Source organism: Anarhichas minor, unplaced genomic scaffold, assembly GCF_050575085.1.
Source record: "Anarhichas minor isolate MPS153535 unplaced genomic scaffold, ASM5057508v1 ptg000018l, whole genome shotgun sequence".
Classification (NCBI taxonomy): Eukaryota; Metazoa; Chordata; class Actinopteri; order Perciformes; family Anarhichadidae; genus Anarhichas; species Anarhichas minor.
Genome location: NW_027466464.1, coordinates 6,126,699 through 6,141,881, shown reverse-complemented (window position 1 = coordinate 6,141,881; position 15,183 = coordinate 6,126,699). Strand labels below are relative to the sequence as shown.

Below are 15,183 nucleotides of genomic sequence, written 5' to 3'. Positions count from 1 at the left end.
GCGAATGGTGCATATCTCGTTATCCTTGATCATGGGAAGAGGTCTTTACTTCTCCACCAGTCCCCTGATAGTGGTCTAGCCTTTGATCCATTGTGATCTTAGTCAAATGAATGTAATGGTTTTAGATGTGGCACCGAGGCCTCTCATCATTAAAATCACATTTCAGCGTTTTGCCTGTCATTCAGCGTGGATCCTGCTTACCATGAAGTTTGAATTCTCCTCGTGAGAGCTTGGTTGAACTCTTTCCATTGCCTTTGTGCTCCTCCAGGTGATTTTCACTGCATGGGAACAGTTCTAAACTGTAGAAAAACACAATCAGAATAACCTTACAAGAAAACAGATTGATGAATATAGGGCGTGATTAGATCCTTTCAGTCCAGTCGGGTGAGAGTAAATTGGCCGAACAATGAAGACGCAACGATTCATTTCAGTTCTTTATTTAAAATTTCTTTTATAAATGTTGCTTTGACATGGACTCTGAAGGGACAGAGCTGATTTCTGCCTTCATATGACTCACACTGAGTAAGTCTTTGTTCAGACGAGCCTCCATATAAAGGGCAGGAAAATCAGTCAAATGAGAGTCATTTTACTAAATGTACCATTATCCCAGTGTGAGTCACTGGAAATAGATGCTGTCTTACTGTCATTACTCCCCCTGTGAAATGTCCTGGTAGATACTGTGGACTCTTATTATTTTTATCAGGATTTAGTCATGTCACGTAATGGCCACATAGGGTTAACTTTATGAAGATACATTAGGATAAACCTGAGGCTTATTTTTACAGAGTGAAAGGACTGTTGAATAGTGGGCATGTAGACACTGGGCTTTCCTGTTATATATTGTTCATGCATTTTTACGACATGAAGACAATGCAACAACAAACTCTTTCATCCTAGTCAAGTGTGACTTCCCCTCATGCATATGATGTACCCATAAATATAATTGCACGCTGTTATATTTATACAACAACCAAAGTTCATGGAATGTAACACATTCAACTTGTATGACAGTTGGATCACTGGGACATTTAGAATACATTTACAACATACACTTAATGTTCTTTTTTGTTTCCTTTGCTTCTATCCTTTCTTCACAGATATCTCAGACCGAAATGCTGCCCTGCATCATTTTCATCGGCTTGTTTCTCACCGCAGCCCGGTCCCAAGATATCCATCCCTCACAGGCATCATCCTCTATAAGTGAGTCTTGTGACTCCTTGTGCTCCTGCGAGGGGAAAGATGGCATCCTTCATCTTAACTGTGACCAGAGAAACATCAGCAAAATCTCCCAAATCAAAGTCCCGGCAGGTGTGCCCTTCCACCTGAACCTTTACAAAAATGACTTGGTTGAGCTCCGTGCCGAGGAAATGGAAGGGCTTAAGAATGCCCTTTCACTGCACATCGGGGGTAATAGCATTCAAGAGCTGGAACCAGGGGTCTTTAGCACTCTCGGTTCACTGAAGAAACTCCACATAAATAGCAATTTCCTCGTCACTCTGAAAGAGGACACTTTTCAAGGTCTGGTGAATTTGGAGTTTCTCCAAGCTGACACGAATTTCATTCGGGTCATCGAGCCTGGGGCCTTCAACAAACTGATCCGCCTCAAGGTCCTCATCCTCAATGATAATTCCGTAGAGTTTTTACCGAACAACATTTTCCGGTTCGTGCCCCTCACCCACTTGGACCTACGTGGCAACAAGCTCCAGACACTGCCTTATGTCGGCTTTTTGGAGCACATCGGACGTATTATGGAACTTCTCCTGGAGGACAACGAGTGGATCTGTGACTGTGATATTTTACATTTAAAAATCTGGATGGAGAACATGAGGGCCCAGTCGGCGATCGGGGATGTGGTCTGCAGCACACCACATCACCTTAAGGGGACCATTCTGGCTAAAGTCAAGCGGGACGTTCTCTGCCCGTCCCATGCAGATATAAACCTGGAGGAGCCGTCAAAGTCGCTGGATATGGTCGTCACCCCCTCGTCCAAAGGGATCCCCAAGTTGATCGACGCCAAAGATGACGCCAAGGTGCCGACGCCGTCTCACATTCCCGGCAGCCCTTGTGTGGAGCACTGTTCTTGTCACAATCACCCTGTGGCTGGGTTTTTGATGCATTGTCAGGACCGAGGAATTCAAAAGGTATCAGATATCGGTATACTTCAGCAAAGTCCCACTAAACTAGTCATGACAGGAAATATGATTCAGAAACTCTCGAAGTATGATTTTGTCACATACGACAGTTTAGAATTGCTGAACTTGGCCAACAACAGAATTGATTACATTGACAATGAAACATTCCTCAGCTTGAGCAGTTTGAAAAAACTGTATTTGAATGGCAACCGAATTGAAAAACTGTTCTCCACGATGTTTGTGGGGCTCCACAACCTTGAATACCTGTATCTGGAATACAACCTTATCAAAGAGATTGCTCCAGGCACATTTAATCCCCTGCCCAACCTGAAGCTGTTGTCATTAAATAACAACCTGCTCAGCTCTCTTCCAGCGCAGATATTTCGCAATGTGCCCCTCACCAAATTAAACCTGAGAAAAAATCTACTTATGCACCTGCCAGTGAGCAATGTGCTTGATCAACTCGACTCGCTAGAGCAGATTTATTTAGAAGACAACCCCTGGGACTGCAGCTGTGACTTGCTCAGCCTCAAACAATGGGTGGAGAAACTCAGAAAGGACACAGTGGTGGGCTCCATTTTGTGTCACACCCCGAAGAAAGTGATGCAGGCCGAGCTAAGGAGCCTTCGTCACGAGATGTTATGTCCTGGGTTGGGGACTTACTACCCTATGTCCCCAGATGAGGGGGGGAGCGTGACGGCCACCCTGGGGCCCGACAGCGCTAGCAAGGGTTTGTTCAGCTCACTCACGGACACTGTCCCGCTCTCTGTGCTCATCTTAAGCCTTATAATGTTTATCCTCGTGATTATATTGTGCACGGCCGGATTGGTGGTGTTTGTGGTGCACCGGCGGCGGAGGAAGGCAAAGAAAAAAGCAGCAGAGGTGCAGCCCAGGGAAAACACCGGCAGCAGCCCCATTCACCTACATTACAGCATGTACGGGCAGAAGACAACACACCACACTATGACACAAAGAACGGGGTCTGCCAGTCTGTACGAAGAGAGATCGCATAGTCCCGTTGTCCAGATCTGTCGCAACCCCACCTACTGCTCCCAGCACAAGGAACACGACGCAGATTTGGATTATGGCCTCGACGAACCCAGCGGCAAGCATCACATCTGCCGGAGCATCATGGAGAAGGAGAACACGTCTCCACTCACGGGAAACCCCAGCTCAAAGTTCCGACCGATGACCGGAGAGTGCCCCGCGGAGTTCGTCACTCTGGGAAATCCCAACTCCTTGTACAGGAACATTCTGGAGAGGGAGAAGGAGCTGCAGCAGCTTGGAATAACGGAGTACCTTCGGAAAAACATGCCCCAGCTTCAGTCTGCCGTAGACATGCAGGTCCCGGGACACCAGGAGGAGTTAAAGCTAATGGAGACAATTATGTACTCGCGACCACGCAAGGTCATGCTTGAGCAAACTAAGAACGAATACTTTGAACTCAAGGCTAACTTGCATACTGAGCCAGACTATTTGGAGGTTCTGGAACATCAAACTGCATTTAACTGAACTTAAGCAGTAAAAACAACAACTATATATATTATGTTTTCAACCAAGTGCCTTGTCCCGTTTGCCCTTCTGTACTTTCCACAGTGTGATATATATATCATGGGCACATCACTTTAAGTTTAATCGTAGCACAGAATGTAACTGGTTTAGTTTGTGTTTCCGTTTATCTGTTGACAGCCATGTTATGTAGCTGGTGAAAGGTGTAGTCATTTAGGCCAAATGTAACTTAAAGAAGCTATCGTTGTGTGTTGCCTGGGCCTGGGCTGAAACCCTCTTTGAAAACAACTCAATCAGCTTTTGATGATTGAATAAATTTCCATGGCGTATTGCCACCATATGAATTGATCCGCAAAGCTCACACACACACTCCAGTCTGACATCCTGATAGGATAAAGCAGATGTTTGGAAAGAAGTGAGTGAATTCCAATCGCCGCTTGACCCAGAATTGCTGTTTAATCAGACTATCCTGACTCTAGATATGACCTGATTACACCCTCTGTCAACATCAGCCAGCTGGAATGCTGTAACCAGAATGCTCATTGTGCCGTAGAGTCAGCAAAATGCCAACTGTGATAGGAAAACAGTGATAGGAGTGTGGTTCCACTGCTTTTCTGCTCAATCCAATACACTGCACAGTTGCAGTCATAGGTCCTTTATTTATTTTTATATACAAACTGGTGGCATCCAGAGAAGGATGTTTTATTTTCTGTCAATCAGTAAATACAGCACTTAAAGTACTGTATATTATACTCAACTGTAACCTTGTAAAAAGAAAAATGCATTGCACTAATCAAATGCCATGGGATGGTGCATGACAATCAACAGAGTCCTGCTGAAACTTATTTTTATTTTTGTTTGTCTGCTAGAAAAAAAAATGAGCCACAAACGTGTATGATCTTTCAGCGTGTGTTTGTGTGCACGAGCGTATGCGAGATAGCGTTTCACGACACTATTTGATGCTCAAAACAGCATTTAGAAACGCTCCTCATGTTGACTGGCTGATTTGGAACTGTTTCGGACTGAATCGAGGCGGGGAATATTAACCGGTTTGCACATGAACGGTTTCTGACGAGCAACATCACCCAAAAGCTCCAGTTCCCCATGCAGACAACCTGCCGACTGACTGCAGCCAACTGTTTCTCTGTTTCAAAGCAATGGACTGCTGGCGACTGACATTTGCAATGTCGACATTGTCAGACATGACACTATACACTCCATTTACACTCCTGGAAACATTCTACTTTGAGACGGTTCATGTAAGCACACACTCTGTAGCTTTTCTACTCAACTACATTGAATTATTATATTTATTCTGTATATTTTGTACATACTAATGTTCCATTATATCTTTGTTTTATGTGTGCCTTCAGTGCTGTACAGAATATAAACAGAAGCTGTAACTGCTAAACCGAAAATAAAGAGTTGCAATATAACATAAACTTGAGTTCATGGTAAGTACAATGTGTACCGCATTCAGACAACATCCAAAATCGTATAGAATACTGTACAATGATGTGGAACGCTCTGCAGTTCACAAGATGTCGACTAATTGACACAGCAGCCGCACTGAGCTGCGCCCAAAAGAATGACATTCTCTCGTAATTGGTTCAGTCCTCCACAGTGCCAATGTATATGTGCATGCATGTACTTGTAGAAACACCATTTGGTTGTTTCCTCCGCTGTGTGAATAATTTAACCCCCCACGATGGCTCAAACCTGGTCCTTAATCACACAACAAAGCCGCTGGGCATTTCCCCCAATCTTGCTTTTCTGCCTGCCTTTCATTCCCCTCCTCCTCCTCTCCGGGAGAAACAGTGGACCCTCTCTAATTCCTCCATTTTCTGTCATAATTGATGCATCTGAGTCTCCTTTGCAGGAACACACGCATAACCTTGCAGTGCAAAACACTCGCGCGTGCAGCACTCGCATACAGATACACCGCCAGCACGAATAAATATATGTCGATACATTTGAATGCAGACACGCATCATTTAAGTGATGCAAACTCACGGAGGGATACGCGCACACAGCAGGGAAGACGAATTAGCCTCCGCAGACTGATCCTGTGAGACTCGTGAGCAATACGCTTCTCTAAAGGTGAGACGTTAGCAAAGTGCATACCTGTGTTCTGAACTGAAGTGCGCTAAGGCGCCCATGTTGAAACAGAGCCACAGCGTGACTGGATACATTTAACAAGATAAGTCAACAGCCACAACTCAAAGAAGAGTACACTAAATAATAAGAATTATCTCAGCACTGGTGGAACTTGTTTTTCGTCAAATGCAATTTTATGAAGTCTTTTGCAATTCACTTTAGTGTGAGTATGGCCCAGCCTGTTAGATAATCATAAAACCTTAGCACTTTTATAAAAATGGAAAGCCCTGATAATGATTTGGATATTTTTAAATAAAAGAAAAAGCATATTAGAGAACTGTGTTTAAGGGGAAATCCATATTAGAACATTTTTAGCTTCATTTGAGTTGATTTTAACCAACGGCATCGTACAGCGCCTTCGTCTGACACCCACGTTACGAGGCTTTGCTGCACCCATTTGCACAACAATGATGAAACATGGTGGCACACTAGAGCTGAGTAGCTCTTTCTTGGTATACAATAGGGAAACCTAGCTCTAATGACTATGGATGTTCATAAGTAGAGGTAGAGGCAGCTGCTGCAAAGTAACACTAGTGTTGTTGCTGCCATCAGGTGTTATGCAATTACGTGGGAACATGAGCGATGGTACAAATTGTGCGACTCATAATAAACCCAAGTGCGTAGGTAACCAATGGTGAAAGACATACATTGCTTACGCACACAAAGCACAAAGGGTTGATTCACAGTCAAACAAGCTCACAGACGGAAACTCAAACAATACACCAGCAGCCAACTGTGACTATTTACAATTCATTTCCAACGCTGTTTGATTTGCACCGCGGCCGGGCACGAATCGTGTCTTGCGACTGGAAATGTAATTACAGACTCGGCTCAACTTTTTTTTTTTTTGCACACTAGCGCTCAAAAATGGCACACAAATGACACTTTCGATACGCCAAATAATACAGCATATTATTGCAATAATAGTATTTGTGTTGCCTCCATTAGCACATGCATTATGGTGGACTTATCGGAGTGTCCACTGTCTCATTTGTACTGCAGATGATGTATTAGCTTTGTTAGCGAAGTGCTTTCAAATATCAGCCTGAAAAATCCATATCTCACCCAGTTATCATTTTATGAAATGGTCTGTTAAAATTGGGCTGCATCGTCCCACAACCACAAGTCATTAATATTCATATCTGGGAGCATAACAACAGAACATCTCTTCTGGGCAACATCATCGATCCTTTTTATGCGTCCAAGAGTTTCGCCAGCTTCTTAAGCCGCAGTCAATTAAATGCCTCACACATTGCTTTATGTAAGATGCGCCTCTTCCCTGCCTTTAATTCCTCCTGACATTTAATGAACAGTGAGCGGCAGGAATGCAGAACAATCGCTCTGTTGGATGTGATTGCTGGAGGACAAAAAGGGTTCAGCACGTGCAGGAGGTGAAAAGATGTAGGTCTGAAGACGAAATTGGCTACAGTGCTGTTCCTTAGGGGTGGAAGACGTGTTCAGAATTTTTACTTTAGCAAAGGTTACTATAACTGTGTGTCATTTTTTACATATTTTGCATTTCTCTCTGAAATGTAGTGTAGAGGAAAATACTGGAAATGCACCCAAAACTTGTTTATGTCAATATGAAAGGTTAATGAATTAAAGGGGCATACAAGTGATTAAGTATTGCACTTCTGTAAACTTGAGGGCCTCAGAAGCCTCATTATAAAATACATTTAAAAAGAAGAATGGTCAAAATCAAATCAAACTGCAAAAACACTGGATCCTGCATTTCCCACAATTCATGCTGAGAAAACCCTGATGACATCTATCAGCTATTTTGTGGTGACGAGCAAACTGAGCCTCCTGTGTAAAATATGCGACGTGAACCCTTAACTTAATACTAAATATGATTGTCTAGATTGGGTTTACTCTCATTAAACTTAAATTTGATTTGCTCTAAGTGAGTCAAATGAATCCAATTTGAAGTTTTCCCCAGCTAACTTTATTGATGTTATGAGGAAATATTTGTCCAATAAGGGAAGCTGCATTCCATTTGACATAACATGATTGATTCAGTTGGTTCAGCTCATGATAGATAATGTTTTAAATGATGTAAATACCACGAAACTCAATTGGTTATAATGCTCAAAAAACAAATAATTGAGTTTCACAATTAAACTTTCCCATTAAAAAAAACCTGTTTATTTTCACGGAGCAACTAGGGACTAAGGGACGAACAACATGTCACAGTTTGTTTCTCTTGTTTTATTATCTAGCATCCTTGGCTCCCCAATGAACTACTGCTTAAACTGCTCTGCAGTGACACGATGAGTCGACTCGCATTCAAATTCTCCCCTTGACATCTCCATCCCTTCAGTCCACCTGAGGTCACTTTTAATTGATGGGGGATGATTTAGAATGAAATGCGCATCCATCAGTCCCTCCAACCGTCCATTTTCAACACCCTCGCTTTACTCTTCAGGGTCATGACTGAGGACTAGAGCCGTTCCCTGCGTGCACTGGGGCAATGAAAGGCAGACGTGCATGAAATGCAGGTTTATGTAAAATGTGATACGGAAGATCGAGCACGCTTGAGCGGTTAAAAATTTGCATTAAATCGATTAAAATGTCAATCGATGGCTGTAATGGCTGCCAAATGTGCTGGAGTGTATTCAATGGACACCATTGGCACGGAATACCTACTTGAACTCCTCACTTTGACAAATAAACGACTGTTGACTGAAAGACGAAGAAACCCAGCACGTAAAAAAAAAAAATCAAAGGGGAGACTTTTCAAGGCACTGAAGTGACAGTAATCCATATAAAGTGTCCATAAGCTGTGTAGTGTATTCGGGAGCCCCAACCTTGAATGAAGAGCCATTATGAGAGGCTGACATTGTCTCTCAGTACACCCCCACTTCCTGAACTGTGGTCTGTTACTGAGCTCTACCCTGGGGGCGATCTTATGATGCTGCCTTGCCAAGCGGAGCAGCTTGCTATGAAGCCATGGACATTGAACCTCTATCCTGTTGTTCGCTTGGCACACAGTGTAAATCACCAAGCCGCTGACCCAATTTCCCATCAGAACATCAGAAATATTTAGTCGTTGGATGTGCTGTGTTGAATCTGCTGTACTGAGAGCGGCCTCGCAGGTATAGGGGATGAAAAAAAAAACTGCTGTGTGAAAGGGAAAAACCCTCCCTGAAATCAAACGTTAAAACCTAGAGTCCTCTGACAATATCTTTTTTTTAAATTTTTGTTTTGTTGTCTGTCGGCGAATATGCCTCCATTTTGCACTGACGTTCAGGCGCAGAGACACCAGCTCCAGTCGATCTGGGAAAAGTCTTACAAACCTTTAATAGACATTAACTTTTGCTAAAGACGTCATAGCTGGAAGTTCAGATAAACTGTTGGACTCTGTGTAGTGTAGGAAGTCACTATCTGGACTACAAATTCACACAGGCACTGTGAGATAAAAGAAAATTACAGCACTTCATCACCAAAGAGCTCCTGGAATGTGTTGAACATCCCAGATTGATGATATATAACACAAAGTATCTAAGGGAGGATTTATCCCTTTAATGGAGTGTGTGCAGCGTTTTATCTTATACAGTATAGCACAGTGAGAGTGGATGGGGAGTGCAAGTGAGATCATAACCAATTGATGGATTAAATGGTGGGTAACGTTTTATGTATTGGATCGATTTGTTCTGTTCTCTTGAAAAGACCTTTCTTTTAAATCAACCGGGGAACAGTCGCTCTCTCATGAAGTACAGAAAAACGATTAACCCTATTAAACCCTTACTGGGGATATTTTATTGACAATAGTAGATTGAATTAGACAAATTCTTGAGTCCTGAGAAGGCTGTACAGCGCAACGTAATATGGGATAATCTTTTAACGCATCACATGGAACAACCCGCATCAATACATGACGGGCTATAGCCTGGGTACCCATTTTGATTTATATAAATGTGCAGAGATATGACACTGAGCAGAAAATGCAAAGGCTGAAAAATGTAAAGAAATTGGACACGACCCATCGGCCGTCTAGACATTGAAATGTGGCCAGAAATTGAGTTTCTGGGCACATAGGAGTTGAATGTAGCTCAGCATTCAGATAGTGCTTTCACACTGAAGGCACGCCAGATGCCAGGATTTGTCAGTTTGATCTAAATCATGAGGACCTCAACAGAATGTCTGTGGATGATTTTATATGATTTTATATATATATATATATATATATACACACATACATATATATATATATATACATGTATATATATACATATACATATATATACACATACTTTAAAGAACCCCTTTCCACCAGGTTACTTGCATCAGGGCTGACCATGACAACACATGCAGGCTTTATTTTGTTACTTTTATTGTTTTTTTTTCATTGAAACCAATTTGTCATTTGTTTATTAAAAATGCATTTTATAATAATTATTAACAAGGAGGCATTTTTTCAGTGTGATGGCACCTGTGAGATTAGTTTCCTAGACTTCACAATCAGCTGAAATCTGGAGAATGAGTAGCACCACACATGCGTTATCATTGAGCTTGAAGGCAATCTAAATCCTGTGCACCAAGGCGGAGTCCGCCTCTGGAAAAGGAAAGCCGATTGGTGCATGGAATTGCGTGAGGCAATGATTTTAGATGCGCATAATGATTTAAATATTCTCAACTTTCCAGCGCCAGGCATTGCTTATCAATGTCAAGCTTGGTCTGGGTAGCCAATCAAGCAAGAGGTGAGCTTTACTCCTTTTCCTTTACCTTCCTGTTTTGATTCCGGTATGTTGTTGGGCTAGCTAGCTAGCTGCTGGACTGTGGGATTGATATCTCTCACATGTGTAAAAATCTTAAATCTCCTTGACTTTCAACTGCTCATTCTGACTCACCGAGTGTCCCCAGCGGAGCACCGACTAAGCATGTTTCAGATAGAAAGCAGAAGCATGCGGGAGTCCACATATGACCTCATTGATAAATAAAATGATTGCCTGTACAGCATGAGAGAAATAATTATATAATAAACAAAGCTCATTGAACCTCATCCCAGAAGTGCCATCTTCCCACTCTATGGATCCAATGAATTGAATTTTACGGGTGAAGGAAAAGCCCATTCATGCACATGTGATGCGTGTGCATGTCCCTGAGAGAGAATACCCCTGATAACTCGGCGCCGATCATGCAGCGAGGTCGCCTGTGACATCTGCAATGAGAATGTAGAGCAAGAGAGCGACGCCCTCCCGAGCTGGAGAGTCACAAGTCACACTTGTGCTCCCGACATTAGAACAAATCTCCTCGTGATCGCACTGCAGACATATGAGATGGTAGCCCAAAGTGTTTCTAATAATATTGCAAGCTAATGACCCATTTCGAGAAGTGCCTGGCCCGGCCAGCTTGGAACATTGAACAGGATCACTGATGGGCTCTCATGGCTCGGGATGACGTGCGACACAGGCCATCCTTCCTCTGCTGAATGACGGTGCAATTAAATGTTTCATAGTGTGCCAATATCAGTGCAGTGGATCCCAGCTATTTTCTTCCTCAAAGAGCTGTCATGCAAAGCACAAAGAGATAAGCTGTTTTCTTCAGTTTTTTTTCCATTTGCCTCATTTTTTAACTTTCTCTCCCTCTTTTTGTCTCCGCGCTCCAGAAGTGCATCAAAGTCATATCAATTAGAGACGTAAACTTTCAACCTTTGCTCTCGAAATGATCTCTGTATTCACTGTGCGATGCAAGAGACTCTTCTCTCTCTCTCTCTGTGTACTCTTTAAGGTGTAGAGACCAACACAAGGGTGGGGAAACAACTGCAGATGGAATCACTGCACTTGTTTTAATCACAGTATATCTAGCGTGTTGCGAAACATCTCTTCAGAGACGACACACTTTTTTTTGTTTTTGCGCTAAAGGTATCTGCAGGAAACAGATTGAGCTTCTTTGAGGGATTCTTAGATCACAGGGATGCAGCAGGACAGTCTGCGATCAAAAGTAGAATGTAGAGAGGAAAAGACAAAAAAAAAAAAAAAGGAGTGATGTACTAATTTGCTGAGGTATCGCTGAATAAACGAGACGCGCGTCGACTAAATGCGGATGCATGAAAAGACCATGTTTAGTCCTGTATTTGCATTGTACAATGTGGTACATGATGAACACACAACCTTGAGCTGTTTGTGCTTCCCAGTCATCATATTAAATTCATTAAATTTAAGCACTTTCTACTATATCCTATCTTGTTGCTCATGTGAAGTAAACCACGGACATATTCTTTATGACAAGAGGCCTCACAGGCACGCTCTCGTCTAATAGACTCCAATATCCTGGCATTGGTAACTGACTTAACTATTGCGACATAAAATGGTGTGTTCTGTTGATAAGAAATGCATTTCATAATGTGTAGATCTGGACGGATGTGGAGGTCAAACGGTCACTGCATCAGTGAAGTTAGCTTGGCTTTTAAATTGATTAGTTTCTCAAACTGCAGCAAACGTCGGGGGTCAAAAAGTTGTGAAGTCAAAAGTGTTTTGGCAGATGCAGAGTTCCAAACTCGTACATCAAAACTACTTTTTTTATTCAAACCAGAGATAGTAACTCAAATATGTTTGGACAGGACAGACAGTTGGATGAAGCAATAGATTCCACGGCTTCCCAACAGGGTGCCATTTGGCAGCCCTGAAAGCAGTGCTGTACATCTGGCTGCTGATTCTCTTGTTTGAAGAGGTCAACTAAGTGGCTGCTTTGGACCTCAGGGCCGCTGAAGGGAACCCTGTCCTTTCTGTCGGTTCATCTGTTCATGTTTTGCCCTGATTAGAGTTTTGTTTCTCATTTTGTGTTATCTTGTAACACTCAGTTTACCTGCACAACATCAAATGGTTTAGAAATGCAGTGAAGAAACGTGCTAAATCAACTGTAAAATGATCAATAAAGTACCAGATCACAACAAACTGCTGCATGTCATCATTATCTGCTGTCTACTTTCCAGTCTCCCTTTAAAAAAAAAAATGGCCGCTTTTTAAAACGCTTTTGTTTTCATAAAATCTAAGTGACACATTCCATGGTTTTCTCAACAGACCTGTCCCCCCAAAGTCCATCCAAAACACGAATCACATGTGACTCATAGGTCACATCCCCCCCAACCGTCTGGAGTCCCCCCCCACTCCCACCGTCTCAGTCTTCGTGACACACTTCCACGGGGTGTTTGGGGCTTAAGACCGTCCCCTGGTGAGATCACTAAGTCCCTAAAGTCTCTTATGTGGATTTCTGAAGCCTCTTATTTGGAATTATAGCCATTCCTTAATCTTGAGGATTTAAGAGGAAAGGATTGCTCTCAAAGAAAAGGAAAAGAGCCTGCTTAAACATTGAAAAAATGTCTTTAAAATAGAAAATTAAAAAGTGCACTTATACAGAGCATTCCTTCAAGTGTGAAACATCACATTTAAGACATTTCCAATATGTTGTTTATATCAGATTAATGTACTCCATGATGTCTGCTACAACAGCTCCTGTTGAAGACAAAGCCCGCCCCAGCTTTCATCTTTGAGCTAGTTTCATCCCTCCAACTTAACAGAGCGCAACTCTAGCATGCATTTACTTTTTAATCTTTTTTTATTATTATAATTTTTTTTTTTTTAGTTCACCAAACTCTAAATTCAGTTAACAATATCTGAGCATCCTTGGCTCTGGGCCTTGTGTGTTCCTGTTGTTGTACTCTTGACGTTAGAAGTCAAAACAATTAAGTCAGTCTTCACCCATAGGCCTATGTGTTGTATAGAGGCTGCAAGAGTTGAGAGAGTAGGCATATTTTAAATGCGTGTATTCCTCCACACTGAAGAGGCATTTTTTGAATTATTTTTCAAAGATCTGGGACGTATTAAATATTTATCCCTGCTGTGATTTTAAAATCCACGCTGCAGCCTGTAAAAAAAGAATCCCTAATTAGCAGTAGTTTTAAGCAGAACTACATATAATATGATGGCACACGTTCCATTTGTATAGTTTGTTTGACAAGAACGCACACGCTGTGTATTCATTCATTCATTTCCACTCCTCCCAGAGGGGTTCAGGGTGCAATCAAGGACGTCTTTCTGAAGCACACTGATTGCTGTACCTACACCTGTAATAAATGTCATGTTTTTTCTAGACGGGCACAGGAAGATGGAACACACGCAGTCAAGGAAACAAAGGGGGGGTCATTGCTTTTGGTTTATGTTGCTGCTGCTCAGCTGAAAGTGAGACCTGCATGCACCACACACACACACACACACACACGAACGGGTCCTTGCTTGCTCAGGAATGATCGCTGGGACTTGATGCTACATGGCCCCGGCACACATGGCTGCATTATTGTAGGAGCGAGGCTGCTTTTGTGTGTGTGTGGGCTCCCCCTCAGAGTTTTTCCGTTTCCATGCTTATTTAAGCCAGCATGTGCTTTTTCGATACCACCCACCGCAAATCTCGCGGACAGGGCTAATTTGTTCCTGATGACAACGTCACACACTCCTACGTTCCCACGGAACACACAAACACTTTGTGAATCAGCGGGCCTCATCGGAAACACGCTTGTGTGCGTGCGCATCCCCTCAAAAGCCAAACTTGACTAACTCGGCCGATCAATATTCGGTATGGATGCTGCACTCCTGGCCCCCGCAAATGATCCGGCGGACACATGTGAGCTTTGCACACGTTGCGTGCAGACCCTCAACCCCCACCCCCTACACACAACGTTGCACACAGACAAATGTGAGCGTAACCGACATGGTGAATCATGCCAAAATCCCCTTGGAGCTTTTCTTTGTTTTTTCTTTTAACGTGTTATATGATGTGTTCAAGGGGTGAACAGGACACTGCTAAGGCTTTTGACACTGCACTGGCATCCACCCTGGTGCTTGTGGGCTCCGGCTCCAGTCATATCCGCTGTGAGCTAGGTCACACGCTTCAGCAGGAGCCCCCAACACACACGCACCCAAAGGTGCACACGCATAAGGGGATTTTTGTAACTGGATACACACACACTTCAGGTCAGCAGGAGCTCCAGCCTGCTGTCAGTTTGGTGAAAAGAGTGCTGCGAGCCCCCGGAGTTTGGCCTCTTCTCCCATCTTCTGAAGGATTCTCCTCACCCCTCTCTCTCCTTTTCCATCCTTCACACTCACACACCATCTTGCGCCTTTCCTCCACCATCTCTTTTTTTCTCCCACACAGCTTCTTCTTCTCATTCCTTCCTCACAAAACTAAACGCAGCGACGCGCCACTATGCGTCCTGTACTCATTGCGTTTGCATGCAGCCTCTCTTTCTCCATCACCCTCCGGGCTATTTATAGCCGCCTTGCAGCACCTACACAAATGAGCCACAGCCTCCTCCAACTTAGCCGGAATCTGATTATGCGGCAACGTTCGGAAAGTTAGACGTGGGGAGGAGTAAATCTCCAAAGAAGAT

The 15,183-nt window shown here is 43.1% G+C and overlaps 1 protein-coding gene across 1 annotated transcript; it reads left to right on the top strand.

Annotated features, from left to right (window-relative positions):
• Positions 1-1,073: 1,073 nt before the first annotated feature.
• Positions 1,074-3,644, top strand: slitrk6 (SLIT and NTRK-like family, member 6). The gene has a single exon (XM_076095020.1). The coding sequence runs from the start codon at positions 1,113-1,115 to the stop codon at positions 3,642-3,644; it is 2,532 nt and encodes an 843-aa protein (XP_075951135.1). The 5' UTR covers positions 1,074-1,112.
• Positions 3,645-15,183: the final 11,539 nt, after the last annotated feature.

Bases quoted from the DNA above. Each gene is read 5' to 3' on its own strand.
- slitrk6 (XM_076095020.1), top strand. From the start codon at position 1,113: ATGCTGCCCTGCATCATTTTCATCGGCTTGTTTCTCACCGCAGCCCGG.